This window comes from Strongylocentrotus purpuratus, unplaced genomic scaffold (assembly GCF_000002235.5).
Source record: "Strongylocentrotus purpuratus isolate Spur 01 unplaced genomic scaffold, Spur_5.0 spur5_scaffold_5, whole genome shotgun sequence".
Classification (NCBI taxonomy): domain Eukaryota; kingdom Metazoa; phylum Echinodermata; class Echinoidea; order Camarodonta; family Strongylocentrotidae; genus Strongylocentrotus; species Strongylocentrotus purpuratus.
The window spans coordinates 5,935,021-5,950,448 of NW_022145611.1; the positions used below are offsets into that span (position 1 = coordinate 5,935,021).

At 34.1% G+C, this 15,428-nt stretch overlaps 1 protein-coding gene across 4 annotated transcripts in view; it reads left to right on the forward strand.

The window, feature by feature from the left end:
- LOC575237 overlaps nucleotides 1–12,995 on the forward strand; it is a 41,077-nt gene extending 28,082 nt beyond the window's left edge. Inside the window, exons 19-25 of one of the 4 annotated variants that reach the window (XM_030998798.1) lie at nucleotides 440–634; nucleotides 3,022–3,123; nucleotides 3,645–3,840; nucleotides 5,016–5,176; nucleotides 6,405–6,410; nucleotides 8,462–8,496; nucleotides 10,799–10,906. In XM_030998798.1, coding sequence (XP_030854658.1) covers nucleotides 440–634; nucleotides 3,022–3,123; nucleotides 3,645–3,840; nucleotides 5,016–5,176; nucleotides 6,405–6,410; nucleotides 8,462–8,491 — 690 coding nt within the window. In that variant the 3' untranslated portion in view covers nucleotides 8,492–8,496; nucleotides 10,799–10,906. Of the gene's footprint in view, nucleotides 1–439; nucleotides 635–3,021; nucleotides 3,124–3,644; nucleotides 3,841–5,015; nucleotides 5,177–6,170; nucleotides 6,282–6,404; nucleotides 6,411–8,461; nucleotides 8,497–10,798 lie in introns of those variants that run through there. The other 3 variants (XM_030998795.1, XM_030998796.1, XM_030998797.1) reach the window with 3 other exon arrangements.
- The last annotated feature ends 2,433 nt before the right edge of the window (nucleotides 12,996–15,428 follow it).

Consider the following 15,428-nt stretch of genomic DNA (forward strand, 5'->3'; position numbering starts at 1 on the left):
CTGGCATCTCTCTCATTTTCTTTGTCAACTATCAACACGGTTGATACCCAGTACTAATAAGATATCAACTGACATAAAAGTGTATCACCTTTTCAAATGTGTGGACATATTACAGAGACCTCAATAGCACATTGCATTCATATTGTAGTAAAGAAAACCCTGAATACTAGTAATACCCTACCACAGAATTAACCATAACCCTGAGCCTAACCCTAACTCTAATCCTCATCCTAACTCTAATCCTAATCCTAACTCTTAATCCTAATTATAGCATATGTGTAGTTGAGATGAGGCTAATTTTTCCTTTATCCAATGCATTATTTATTAATGATAAAACCAACATAAAAGATATTTGCAAATGCTTGCAACTGTAGTTTTTTTATCATTCTGTCACCGTTTCCATGACAATGACATTTTCTTCACCTTTGACCTCCGGCAGCAATCTGGTCAACAGATGCCCACCGCCCAGGACAAGAACGAGTTCCAGACCCTCTTGATCAAGTCGGCCAGAGGGATCCCGTCCCACAAGCTCATGTACTTCCATCGCTACCTCATGGACTACAATGGCAAGGACGGAGGAGCAGAGTTTCTGGACAAGGATCTTGTCTTTTATCTGGAGGCACAGCGATTTAAGGTGAAGAAATAAGGAATTTTCGCTGTCTTGAATAGTGATGATACAAGTACTGTATGTCCTGTTGGAGTCGGGCTAACTCGGCTCAAAGACAACTATGCCCAGCTGCAAAAATGGCCAGTTTTTGCAGGTTTAGGGTTGGGTTTAGGATTAGGTTTAGGGTTAGAGTTAGGGTTAGGGTAAATTGACAAAAACTGTCTGTTTTTGCAGCTGGGCTGAGTTGTCTTTGAGCCGAGTTAGCCAGGATTTGTCCTGTTTACCCAGGGCAGCCTCTGCAGCATTATACTGTTCCTAATTTTTTTGCCTTTATTCAGATCTTCATAATTATACAAAATGATGAATAGGAACACAATTGTTCTTACAGTATAAACATACATGTAGTACATTGTCTCATACATTATAAACACAGACATATTTAAAAAATATTTTCCATAAGTATCCAAACTAATATAGAACACATTCGAACAAGTGTACAGAATGTGCTCCAAATCCTTTAAAAAAAGGAAAAGGTGACTGTAATACTTGGATACAACATTATAAAAAGGAACAATTTTTACAACATGATATGCAAATTAATTAGTTCGATATAAATTAAGCAATCTGAACAAAGATTTTCTTATATAAACAAAAAGTATAAGGTGAAGGTGCTGCTTCATAAACCATGATAACAAAATTTGTTATATTTACATATAATGAGTGGAGGTCTTTAACTATACCGTTATTTAAAAAAATAAAAATATAAAATATAAACAACAAGCAAACACGATAGCAGGTAAGTGTCCGGATCGATGAGAAAGTGAGGGAGTGAACAGGAAACAGGAATTACAATATATATACAATCAGTTCCCCTGCCTTAAGGGGTAAAATTTTCCCATTTTTGATAATGTATTGGCAGTTTGTCCTTTAATTTTGCTTTTTCATGTTCAACTTTTTTTGAGTTCTCTACAGCCTTACATATTTATTTACTAGATGGGAACTTTCCTTTTTTACGATTACTGTAAATCATATATTTTACCAAAATCAATACATGATTTAACAATATATTATCTTTCATATTTTTTCTGAAACCAAGCAACACATCAATCCATTGCATATTAAGAAACTGAAACATCTTTAAACTGTTTCCCCTCTCATTCCATATTCTGGACCCTTCAGAACATTCAAAGAAGATATGACGATAGGTTTCTACTTCTTTTCTACAAAAGGAACATAAATTTGACTGTGTTAATCCAAAAAGATACAATTTATCATTACAAAAGATGATGTTATGTAAAAGTTTATACTGAAATTCCCTTAACTTCCCATCTAGAGTGGAAAATCTAGGGATTGAGAAACATGTTGTAGTTTCCGACTTATCTAGATTTAAAGCTATTACCTCTGGATGTTTAAAAGCAAATGCATATTGTATTATAGCAATAAAAATGTTATAGAGCATTTTGGAAGAGACAGACTCAAAAGAATACACTGTTTTGTTAATGATAAAGTTAATGTTGGAAAGATCAACAGTGTCATTTAGAGTATCATCTCTCCCTCTGCAAATTCTCTTAATCTTCCAGGCAGCTGGCAATTTGGTGTATAGATCATTAAGAAAAAACACATCGTCTACATTAAGACCTTTCCTTATGAAATAGTCCCCTGATCTCATATCACCTTAAGCGTCCGTCAAATGTTTAACTTGAAAAATGTTCACATGAAATAATTTTGCATTAAAAGAATTTATCCTACCTTCAATAAAAATATTGTTAAAGATAATTTGATTTTCATTATGTGTTTCTTTTACAATATATTCCTTCTCCTTTAGATAATTCCAGATGTTCAAAAAAATCCAAGTATATATTGGGTGCCTTAATGTTAATTGTTTTGGGATTATAATTGCAAAGAAATATTAACTTTCCTCCTACCGTTCTGAATATATATTTGAAAAATTGTTTCCATTTCATATCATTATTGCCACCAAGCAGTTTCTTAATCCACACTACACGCTGTGCATAGATCATGTACTTGAAATTCAACATTTTCAAACCCCCTCTATCATAGTTCAAATATAAAATATTCCTTTTTATCTTATCCTGTCCATTCCATATAAAATTAAAACATATCTTTTCCACTTCCTTGAAAACACTTGGTGGTACCGAAATTATAGAAGACACATATAGTAATTTAGAGATTGCAAAAACTTTAACCAATTGAATTTTCCCAAAAAGTATACTGCACTATACTTATTGCTACTAGCGCCCTCTATATAGCAAACAATGCCTAAGCGGTGACCATTGGTCCCCCTTTTTGTAATGTTAATTAAGAGCTGATTTGATGAGATAACCACCTGGCCAAACTAATGCCGTGGGACTTTAAAGCAGAACGTTTATTTAGATTCTATTCTCTTCATACAGGAAGCTTGCCATTCCCGCATGGACATGGCTCTACTCAAGAGAAAGGTGGAAGTCATTTTGGATTGTTTTGTTGATTCTCCTCTGTCCAACTCTGGTATTCTGGTAAGTTTCTCTTTTTGACTTTCAACCCTTTCGCAACAATTATTCCACGTTATGTGGTTTGGCTTGTTTTTGTTTGATCTTGTTTCTCAGATAAATTACTTCAATGCTTGGTTAGAGAAGCTTGTTGAATATTTTTTTCCCATTAGACTAACAAAATTTATGTCTTCAATTCAATTGTGTGAATAAGTTAAAAGAAAAGGAAAAATGAAAAAGAAAAGTATAAAAGAACATCATTACAGCTGTGAAGGAAGTAGGCCCTCTCCTCCCCCACCCCTTTGTTTGGGGGGGGGGGGGGAGGGCAATGAGGTATGTTATAGATCTAAACTTCTTTTTAAAATTGTCTACTTGTATGGCGATGCTATATCAACAAATAGCATTGTAGTTTAAATTAATAAACTATAGAAAAAGAATTGTAAATCGCATATCAGATTTACTTTATCTGCCTTAGCTTTGTTTTAGTAATAGAGCTTTGACTACAAAAGTGACTTCTCACCATTGATTTCTCTTTGCACAAAATCTAGATTGACATATCCACCGAGATGTCCAGCAAAGTGATGAAGAAAGCAGACATCTTCTTGAAGGACACCGGTAAAGATCCTCACAACCCCAACTTCTTTGACGACGCCCAGTACGCCTTGTTCAAGGAGATGCTGCCTTACTTTGCTTCGTTCAGTAAGCGTTACCAGCAGCCCTCCTACCAGCAAGACAGACTGCCGTGTAAGTTCTGACTGGTGGACTATTTCACTAGCTGCCATTGGTGACGAGTCTCAGCCATGTTTCAATCTGATTTGAATCATTCTCGGACTATCATGTTATTTTTGCCAAAATGAAAAATGAAGATTTTCTCCAATTCTTAGGGCTGACTAAAATCTCTCAAGATATAAGGATGGGCAATAATATTAATAATAACAACGGTGCTTATGAAGTGTTTTCCACCGAAGTCTCTAAGCACTATAACAAACAAAATACAATGATGAACAATAACAAATCAAACAAAAGTATGTTCACTTTGTAAAACGGCCAGGTGGGAGGGGGGGGGGGCCAATGGCTTCAGAGAGCAATGAACTTCCAGGTTGGAGGCTCAAAACCCCCTCATGGTAGACCTCTCAAAACCATAAAGGAGACACAAGAAGAAGACATGAGAGCATCTAGGCCCTGTTTCATAAAACTTGATATCAATAACAACAAGTCACAAGCTACTGTTATACACTACTGAAATCATGGCATCTGATTGGCTGAGAGCAAATTTGTCATAGAAATTTAGCAGTTGTTATAGATAACAAGTTTTATGAAACAGGCCCCTGCCTCATCCAGGCAGATGCCAAAGACCGGAAGGCTTGGAGAAGGGCCATAGGGAAACAAAAAGTCTGACCCTACCGCATGGGACAAATGAATGCTAAACGATGATGATGATGATCCACATTGTTTACTTGCACCTCCTTGTGCTTTTCATTTACACATAAAATGTTCATATTTTGACGTGGCTTCCCCTCCCCACCCCCTTTTTTTCTTCTTCCGACAAGTTAGGTGCAACATATGTGAACAGAGTATGAGAAGAGTACAAACATGTTTAATGAATGTTGAACCTGTAATACTCTTGAAAGAAAAGGGTGAAAAAGGGAAGAAGAACCGTAATTTAGATCTTTGTGATCAAACTGTATGTGTGGTACCACTTGTGCAAGGGGTGATGCAGTAAAGTTATAGAAAGTTGTTTCAAGTGATGAAGAAAATTATAGAAATAAACAAGGGAAATCAGTAGTTTTTATTTCAAAGGTAAGGAGTTTTTGTAATTCAAGATCAGTAATACTCTCTGAAATTTATTTTGAATAGGATTTTTTTATTGGGCTATTCTTTCAAATTAATGATCATTGTGCTTGCCTTAATTCTTTTAGATTCAAAGTATGAGAAACTGGCCAGAGACCGGCTGAGAAAGTTCATGGAAATGGAGGAGCCTAGCACCGAATTCAAGCTGCCCTTGGTGAACAACCCACCGCAGAATCGCACAGGTGGGACTGGGATGACCTTCTCGATCGGCGATGGCTTGCAATGGAAGGTAAGTTGTGCCAGCATAGATTCTGATTAAAAAATGCAAATGTGATGACGATAATAAAATATTAAAGACATTGGTAAGCCTATCACCGTATCTCCTGTACATAAATGCGTACGTCAGTTTGCAAAACCAGCGATGAAATGTTTCAAACCTACACTCGATCTTTAGCTTAGAAATTAATTCTGTGGCACATCTAAAAGGTAACTCCCCATTTTTTGTTCAATGTCTGTGGTTCAGGCACCGGCCTTCCTCAGTCAGACAAGTAGTGGCAGATTGAAGCTAGCCCCCATTTTTTTTTGACTGTCCAAAGATGTTGAAACTTTCACATGCAATTCCCATTTGGATGTGTCATGGAACCAATTCTAATGCTGTATGAAACCATTGGCTTTACGGTGATGACTTTGTTCAACAATTCATTTTCTATACCCTTCACAATGAGATGCATGCATTCCTCTAAATCTGTTCATTCCTTCCTTTACATTGCATGCTCAAGATTTGTCTTTACATATTTCTGTTTCATTTTATTTCATTAAACAAAAATAAAGTCAAACATTTATTCTGCATGATGTACATGTGCATGCTGATCTTTTGAATATAGCATGTCAACTAAAATTAATCTATCATGAACTTAATACAAGAATATTGATTAACAAGTATTTGACTATACTAAACCTAATTTTGCAAATACTTCAAATATATTCACTTTGATGCTAATGAGCGTCAAATTTGTTATATCAAGATTTGTTATATTTGGATTTATTAACTATATCTGGATAAACAGTACCAGTTTATAAAGCATTAACATATTATATGTGGATAAATGATAAAGATCATAGTTTCAAATTTAACCTTTCCAAATAAAAAATCAAATAAGTTTCACTCATAGAATTATAAAATCTCTAGTAGGGTGGGTATTCATCCAAAAATATCTTCAAAGAAAAACTCATTTTATTTCTTTTTCTTTGTTTTCTACATCCTTGTGGCATATTGCACATAGAAAAAAGCGGCTGTAAATATCATCAAATTTCATACTTTGGAGTGTTTGGTTTTCCTGGTTATGGGTTGTTTTCCAGTCCTCTATACTTTGGGTTGATAACTTTGAGAGAGTTTAGAGGATTTATTGAGGTTAATATGTGAATTTATTTGTCCAAATTGTCAATTGTATATCCTTTGTACTGTAAATTGTAAATCGTAAATCTTTCAAATACTTCCTTTCTCATGGACTTTATAGAAACAGGTAAGATTCACCTCTTTCTCTTGCACTTTGATGATTTCTGGGTTTCGCTTGGATGCACAATCATCATTTTTCAAATCCATAACAATAGACATTAATTCATTTCATCAATGCTGGCAAATTATTGGAATCATAATGTTTTTTTCATCTTTAAAGAAATGTTGAAAGTTATTTGTAGATTGTAGCATACTGATTATGTTGATGTTGGAGGTTATGGTTGGAATGATGGTGGTGATGGTAGTGCTAAGTGCAACAATGATGATATTGATGATGGTGGTGATGATGATGACAGTTGATGGACAAAGTGGAATTTTGGAAATGATGATGATGACGATGGTGTTGGTAATGATGAAGATAGTGATGGTGATATTTGTAATGCTAGTGATGATATCGAAGATGATTAACAATGATGATGATGATGGTGATGATGATGATGATGATGATGATGATGGTGATGATAATGATGGTGATGATGATGATGATGATGATGATGATAATGATGATGATGATGATGATGATGATGATTACAGAATAATAATGGTGATGATGATAATGACAACAATTGTGATTACATGATTATGATAGGATGATTATAATGATGATCCTGATGGCAATCTTAATGATTTTAATGATGGTGGAAAAGCTGGTGATGATAATGATGATGATAAGTTAGATGGTGATGTTGGTGATTATAATTTCATTATAACATTTCACTTTATTGAATTTATTCACTATTAAACAGGATTTTTCATTTTTCCCATCGTATACATTATAATTTCATTTAAATTATATTTATCCCGTTATTTAATTCATTCTTGATGTACATGTATCCACATATCTGAATGTGTATTTGTATTGATGAATTAGTTGTACCCTATGAAAAAAAAAATGATGAAAACTGCACTAATGATGTTTTAACACATTAACATGATTGTGATTTGAGCAGTGTTGTATTCTTGAAGTAACAAAAATGTTTGTAATATGTCCTTGTACTTAATTTGACAATGATGGTTTTCGATAAGTGATGCATTGAGCAGTGCAGTGCTGTTATACAAGTCAAAAGGATGAATATTTGTTTGATTGTCATGGCATTTCTAAACTGCTTACACTAGTTGCTTTTATTGTATTTGTTTACGTTTCTAAGACTACATGTATGTTTCACAGAGAATTGTTCAATGTTACCCAATAAATTGAAGGAATGTTAGAAAATCCTTCAACTAATAGCTCATCAGTTATATGTTAGAGGAATATTACAAATTGTTTAATTTAACCCTTTTAACAGTTATTTTTGCCATGAGATTCAATGATTCAAGCTGATTAACATTTTACTGACTAAAGCAATTTCTCTAATACTGAAAACTCAGAGTGACAAAAGGGTGAGTAAAATAATATAACTTAGGACCACTTTGGGGTATTACGATGTGGGCATACACAGAGAGCTTTCTGCAATTTGTGAGCTTCCCATGCTGTATGAGTATCACCAATACACACAAGATTTAAATCTATTTTGTTTTGCTTCTCATGATGATCTTCTTTTTCAATTTCCTTTTATTCTTTCTTTCTTCTCTATTTAAAATTCTTAAAACGATCGCAAAGACTCTCAAAAGTTCATCCTAAGGCATTTTCAATAGCCTTGTACGTCACCTTTCAAAACGTGCAAATATGACAATTTGTTGTTTTTATTTCTGTATAATAAGATAAATCAGATAAAATACATACAAAGTAATCATACAGAGAAAAAGGACAAAATATGGCTCAGTGGTAGCCCAATTTCAGCTGCAAGTATATTGCTGCTGCTGGTATTCCATGGGGGCAGCAGCATGAGATTTCCACAAATAATTCTGCAGGCAATACATTCGTTATTGAAATGACCTAAATATTGGTTTCTTGAAAGTCTTAATTGCCATCATTTTGTGTGTGTATTTATTGTTTTTGATGGGGTATTTTTCTTGCTTTTTCTGTGGTTTTGGTACATTTATGATTGGTAACCTTTCGTTAATATTTTTTTTTTGTATCCTTGGGTTTATCATCTCTTCTTGTCATGCTTTACAAAGGAATGGGCTCAAGCTGAAGTCATACCATAGTAGAGGTCAGCTATTAACAAGAGTGATAGTGTCTGCTAATAGCACTAATATATCACGTACCACTTTATCATGATATAGTATATAATGGTATATGATAATCTATAGATACTAATATATACCATGGTACAAGCACTTATGAAAATGATTAACAAACCAGTTTTAGCATAATCTTGTGTGCACAGGTAGTATTCACTTTTTGCGGTTGTTCATTGTGCTGTTTTATGGTGTGGTCACGTTTTCACATAAAGCCTATGAAAGGCCTATGAGTCATGTAGGGCTATTAATGTGAATTGGGGTGGGACTTTGCTATCCTGCGGCAGTTACGTCATCTACTTGGTGTTTATACTGCTGATGCAAAATAGAGTGGAAAATGTAAGAAGTTTAACATGTTTACCATGTGAAGTTATAGGTCTGTGTACTGCTGTGGTAAGCGTGGCTAGGTGGCACTACTGTGAATGAACGTGTGGCATCACTTAGGTTGGCCCTCTAATCAATTTCGGGGGGGGGGGGGGGGGGGGGGGGGGGGGGGGGAACGAAATGTGAAAAGAAGATGCTACAACCTTCTCTCACATACACACCTTATCAGTGCCCCCCCCCCCCCCCCCCCCCCCCCCCCCCCCCCCCCCCCCCCCCCCCCCCCCCCCCCCCCCCCCCCCCCCCCCCCCCCCCCCCCCCCCCCCCCCCCCCCCCCTCTAACCCAAACTCTGCAAATAAAATTTAATATTAATATTTTACTCTCAAGGAGCAAAAAGTTTCCTTCCATAACATTAACATAATGATTTTAGTAATTATTCCAAAAGTAAAAAGTTTTGTTTTCTGGCACTTTCATTTTAATATTTAGCCATTGAATTAGATTTTTTTTTTAATAGTTAGTTCGCACATTCACTTTAGCATATCTGAATGAAAATTAAAGGTTTAGAAAAGCAGCGAGATTTATGAAAGTTGTTGTTCAAGCACACAATTTGAACTGAAGTGGTGAAAGTGACAAGTTGTGATTTTCAAAATAAGAATTTATTTATTAGAGATGTGTTTTTTAGACTGTAAAACTTCAAAGAACTGCTCGCAATCAATTTGGAATTATAATTTTATAACTATTTAAAAACTATATAAAAATTCCCAGTCCTCGTTACTAAGTTTTTTTAACACAAATAGTTTTTTTTTTTAATGCTATAAACATACATAACACATTCACATTGATATGGAAATGCACTGAATAGAAAAACTACCTGTATGTTCAATAGATGCATACTTTTTAGATGAAGGTTGTTATGGACAACTTGAAAGCTTGTTTGAGGCTTGTCCGACATAATGCCAGACTGGATTCCAAGTGTTGTAGTTCATTCATTAATGACAGGTTAATGGAATAGCTTGTCACTAGGTCCTCAGGATAGGTCCTCTGGATAGAAACATCCATAAATTTGAATAATTATGTTTGTAAAACCGGTCTATTTAGCTTGTTTTTATTTAACATGCTCAAGGAAAAGTAATTCATTACACAGAATTAAAAAGATGTGACAACATTAATCCATGGATGCATCAATAGAAGACATGATCAAGAGTACATGGTAAAGTTTCTTATATTTGTTTACCGGTATATCCCATATTTTAACAATTTATAATGCAAAACACAGATTTTTACTTTGGGTTACTACAGCTCATTAAATGGAGAGGGTACGGTAATCAAGTTTCCATGTGCAGAAGGCCATAATTCACTGACACCAGATTTGGTGGAAATACCATTAATATATGTACAAGTCTGCACATGACAGACTCGTAGGCCTATTCAGAAATACCCCCTTGTCTCTCGTCTCTCGGAGAGCCTTTGGGTGAGGGAAAAAGTAAGAAATTAACTTTACTATACGGGAGAATGGATAGAAAATGCAACGCATTGCATTAAAGGGATCCGGTAACTTTGTCTTAGATCCTCTAAAAAAATCCTTGATTTAGCTCATGCTGCAATGATATAATTATAGACCTTTAGGTCAGTCAGGAACCCCATGACTTTTACAAGCTGATCGCCTGTCTGATTACCAAGATGTTTATGATTGAAAATCGAAATCAAATTTTGCGTTTGCCAAACAGTTTTCATAACTCTACAGTCTATTGGGGAAAACGAGTATGGTAAAACCGGTCACTCCAAGGTTTTTACTTTTTTGAGGCACTTCTTGATCATTTTGAGGCGCATTTTTTTAGGCCTTCAATAATACACCATATCACAGACACTGATAACCAGTAGGGCCGTGCATCTCAGATTTAACATTGTTAAACGATGCCTTTAACATCCTTTTTTGTGTGGTTTATTTGCAGGTCTTTGATGGCAATGACGGAAACGACGCAGCCAGCGAAGTGGGCTCCATCCAGGTCCCTCGGAGCGAGAGGGCCAGCAGCACCAGGGAATCTAGCTCTACTCCTGGATCCACATATCAGAAGCCCTTTAAGAACAATCTATCCAGGTCCCTGGACTCTGTACATACACCACCTAGACCCAACAGGGTCAGTGCAGTTCCAAGACTGTCAGTAGTAGTCCAGGACCTATAAGTTTAGGATTACCATTTTGACCCAACTGGGTCAGTGTATTTCCAATTAGACTTGTCCAGGACCTGTAAGTTTGTGGAAATTGTTTTGATTATGGGTTGGTACTCGGTAAAGAATTTTAATTTAATCAATGTAATCAATTTGTTATTTTTTAACAGATTCTTTCATTATCAATTTAATTTGAAGGTCCCACCGCAACTTTCTATGACTTATCTCTTATTTTTATTTGATCTTGTATCTTGATTGTGTAATCTGCCAAATATGGTTATATTTTGGAGAATGATATTGTATGTGACTGAAGTAATTGATTAATATTATTAAAGTAATCTAAAATATAAAAGTTTTTGGGTTGCACATACATTCACAAGCATTTCAGAAATGCATAGGATGAATAATGTGTCTAAAATATTGCAAATTCTTATTCTTCATGAAGAATGAAAAGATTGATGAAGTTTTTGTTTGTTTTGAAATCGGATGAAAAACAATTTCATTTATGTTTGTAATTGCAGTGAAATTGATGATCATGTAGTTAATTATAATCCATATGTGTCATAAACTTATTAGCTTGTTGGAGAAGCAATTGAAACAAATGAAAGCAGCAAATCATAACAAATTAACAAAATTTTCCTTAATGTCACTAAACAGTACTTAGAATGCTTCTACGGCAACTATCTTCTTGGAAATGCCCTAATATTTTGAATTATTCAGTCCTTCTGATTTCTGATAGTCATTTTCCAGTGATTAATTTATTTCTCTTGTGGTTGTCAACTTTATAGTTGGATTTTGAAGCCATTATATCAACCACTCAGTATTTTTGCTTAAGTAAGGGAAATTCTTGAAAAACATTTATTAAAATGTCAAACTGTTACATTGATGTAAGAAGACCTTGATGAACTAACCATACTTTTTGTTTTTAAGTAGGTGAGTTTTATTGGTTTGTTTACACTTACAATATTGTAGTACTAAAGTTTTTCACCCTTTTGTTATTTTACTTGAATGTTAAGATATCTGGTATTAACACTTGTTGACATATAAAAAGTGTGAAGTATTATCTTAGTTTTTTACCATATTATATGATAACAATATTTGAAGTGTTTAGTATTTTCTCCTCTAAAGTAGAAATAAATGAGAAGATTTTCCAGGTCTTTTACATTCATTTTTTCTTTGAAATCAAATGCACCAAAGATGACTACCAAGAACCGTCCATTCCATGATATATTTCGACAAATCAGGTGAAAGGTATTACATTTTTTTCTTGTATAATATAATACTGTGAAGCCTTGTGAACAATACAATCAGAGATTTAATGTGAATTTGAATTATGTATTGAAAATCAGATATTTTTGTATTACAGTTGATCAAAGTTGTGATTATTTTAGAACAAAAACTGTGTTATGTACATGAAACATTTATGATATTATACACAAGTTTCCTTCCAATCATGAGTTCCAAATGATTCCGTCCATATTTGATGTCATGACTGCTCATAGTTTCGTCCAAAGAAAATATTAATATTTTATATCATATGATGCGAATTCATTTTAGCTATAGTATTTGATATTTATTGCCAGTATTCAGAAGAGTTTTAACAAGTATACCTAACTGAATTTGAGACCACTTACACTGCAAAGCACCTTTTAAGCTGGTTACTTTTTCATGAAATCTGATTGATTGCTGGTCCAGTTATTTATCCTAAGGTTCAGTAATAAAAATGCTCATTGATTTAATTTAATTTGATTTTCTAGCAGTTAAAAGACGAAGTAGTGAAGAAATACATATATCGCCTATGTTTCTCATTGTATAGTGTCTGTTTTCATAGTTGATTTGTTATACATATTTCTAGTGCCTAAATGTTTCATTCCTCTGAAACAATGGAATAAGAATTATTAAGCTATATCTTTGGTGTGAAAATATAGAGGTTCTAATAACAAAGACTTCAATTGTTTAAAGGGTAATTTATCTGAAGAAATCAAAATTGTTTCAAGATTCAGATTATTAAACCTTACACTGCAGTGCCTAGACCTTTTTAACTGTGAGGAACTTGCATTTTTGTGAGTTATTAATAAGTAATAAGCATTATTTCTTGTTCAAGTTGAACAACCTTTTAACTATACAAGTAGTTTTGTTGGTTTATTAAGTTCAGGCTTGTACACACGAAGGGGGGGGGGGGGGATATCATTTTTGCATTCCAAATATTTGGCCACTAGAAATTCACAATGTTAATGTAGAAGGGGTCATAAATCTGAGTTCAAAGTATGCCATTATTCAGTTTTGACACGCTTTTATCATTATTCATTCCATGAAGTTAAAAGCAAAACATTTAGAGAAAATATCTCATGTAGTGAAGTTATTAAATATCTTTTTGGGTTTAAATGTAGATTGCTTTGTGAAATTATGCTGTGTACAATTTTCTCAGTCTATACTGTATATATACATGTACATATCTGCTCTGTTGTTATCTTGTTAAGTGATGCTATGTAGAAAATAACAAAATGTCTCAAAGTTGGTGTTAACATTGTAGATGTGAGCTATGGTATTCAAGTTTAGTTCCTTTATTAATATATGATGTAGAATGTAGGGATATGCCTATTTTTTCCCTTTTCCTAAGATTCAGAAATTGTAATGTTGCCGACCAGGTGTACCGGTATGTATTTTTAAAAAAAGACGATATTTTCTGTAGTTGAAACTGATTTTTAGTATGTCTATATGTATAAGTGCAATCCGTCCTTTTAATGCCTTCCTTGATTCTACGGTGTCTTACTTACGAGTCTACTCTATAATACTGCTATCTTTCATATAGACTAAAACTATATTTACCTGTTTAATTAACATGCTGCTGTTCGGGTGAAAGATATCAAAATGTAATTTTGTTCCCCTCCATGGGATTATCATGATGAATATCTCTACTTTTAATAGTTTTCTATTATCTATTTTGCACATGAACAAAAGTCTATAATTATGTAACTATTTGTATGATAATGTAACATATTAAAAACTGTATATCACACACATAGCATTGATTCTTGGTCTTATTGTATTTATCTTTGTTGAATATGTAATGATTACCTTTAACATCACTGAAGTGTTGTTTACAGGTATCTCCTTTAAGTATTACAGATATACACTAGGTTATCATCTTTTAAGATGGAGAAAAGAGCACGGGATAGTTAATAGTGAGAGATAAAAAAACAACAGAGGAAATGAGAGAGGAAGAGAAAGGCAAAGGATATGCAAAAAGGGAAAGCTTGGTTCACGGTGGCAAGATACTTCATTACACAGTTTTAGCTTTTACCAAAAACTTGCACTAGACCTTGCTCAGGTACAAGACTATCTACAAAAACGAATTCCAAAAAGATGTATGTTATAACAAGACTGATTAAATAGTTCATGTTTGCATGATTTCTCCTAGAGATAAATTATTTTATTACACCATTTTTTTTTAGAGAGAGGTGGAATCGAAGACTATTCAAAGAACGTTTCAAGTTTATGGAGGCTTACTTCTTCTGACCTGAGGTATTGGGAAGGGGAATGATGTATAGTTTAATGTTCTTTATCAATGTTCTTTATGTTCAATATTATGGCTCTTGTAACGAGAGAGAGAGAGAGAGAGGGGGGGGGGAACAAAAAATAAATAGAAAGAGGGAGATAGAGAGAGAATAATAATGTTTTGTTTTTGTTAAAGTGATAGTTGAGTTCTGTTGCAGAGGGCGCTACACAAAATAATTGTTTGTGAGATACTGAAAACTGGGTGTCAAATTTGAAAGAACATACAATTTAAATGTCAAAATCATCTTTGATCGAAATCGGTTCAGAGACGGCTGACTCTACCTCATTCACTAAATATAACCAAAGTTAAACAAATATCACTGTAGTGACAGTCTGTAGGTCTAATGAAACAATCAGTATTATCCAAAAATGCAAATCTAAGGTAAACTTAAGACTTACAAGAAGCCGTTCCTCAAGCTGCTGTTTCTCTGAGGAATTCTTTATACATTCGATGAGAAGATTGCCTGTGAGTTGGCTATCGGCTGATGGAGGGTTAGATGGTGGGGAGAAGGTCGGGTCTCCGTAAGACCAACACAGCTTCTATTTATAGTCATGAATTGGAAGGAATAAATGAATGATAATGATGATGGCGATAATGATGATGATGATGATAATAACAATGAATCGAAAAAGATAAAAAGGACGAAGGTAGGTATATCGATGTATTAATACTTGATCATAATTAATAATGATCAAACTAAGGAAAAGAAAAAGAAAAATATGTATCATTTTACTGGGAGTATTCTATTTTATTTTAAGGTCAAGGAGGTTCGTTTTAATGTGTCCTTACGTTTTCTCAATTAGGGTCTACTGATAATTTTGTCTATTTTTGTTGCATATTACTCTTTTCTTGTAT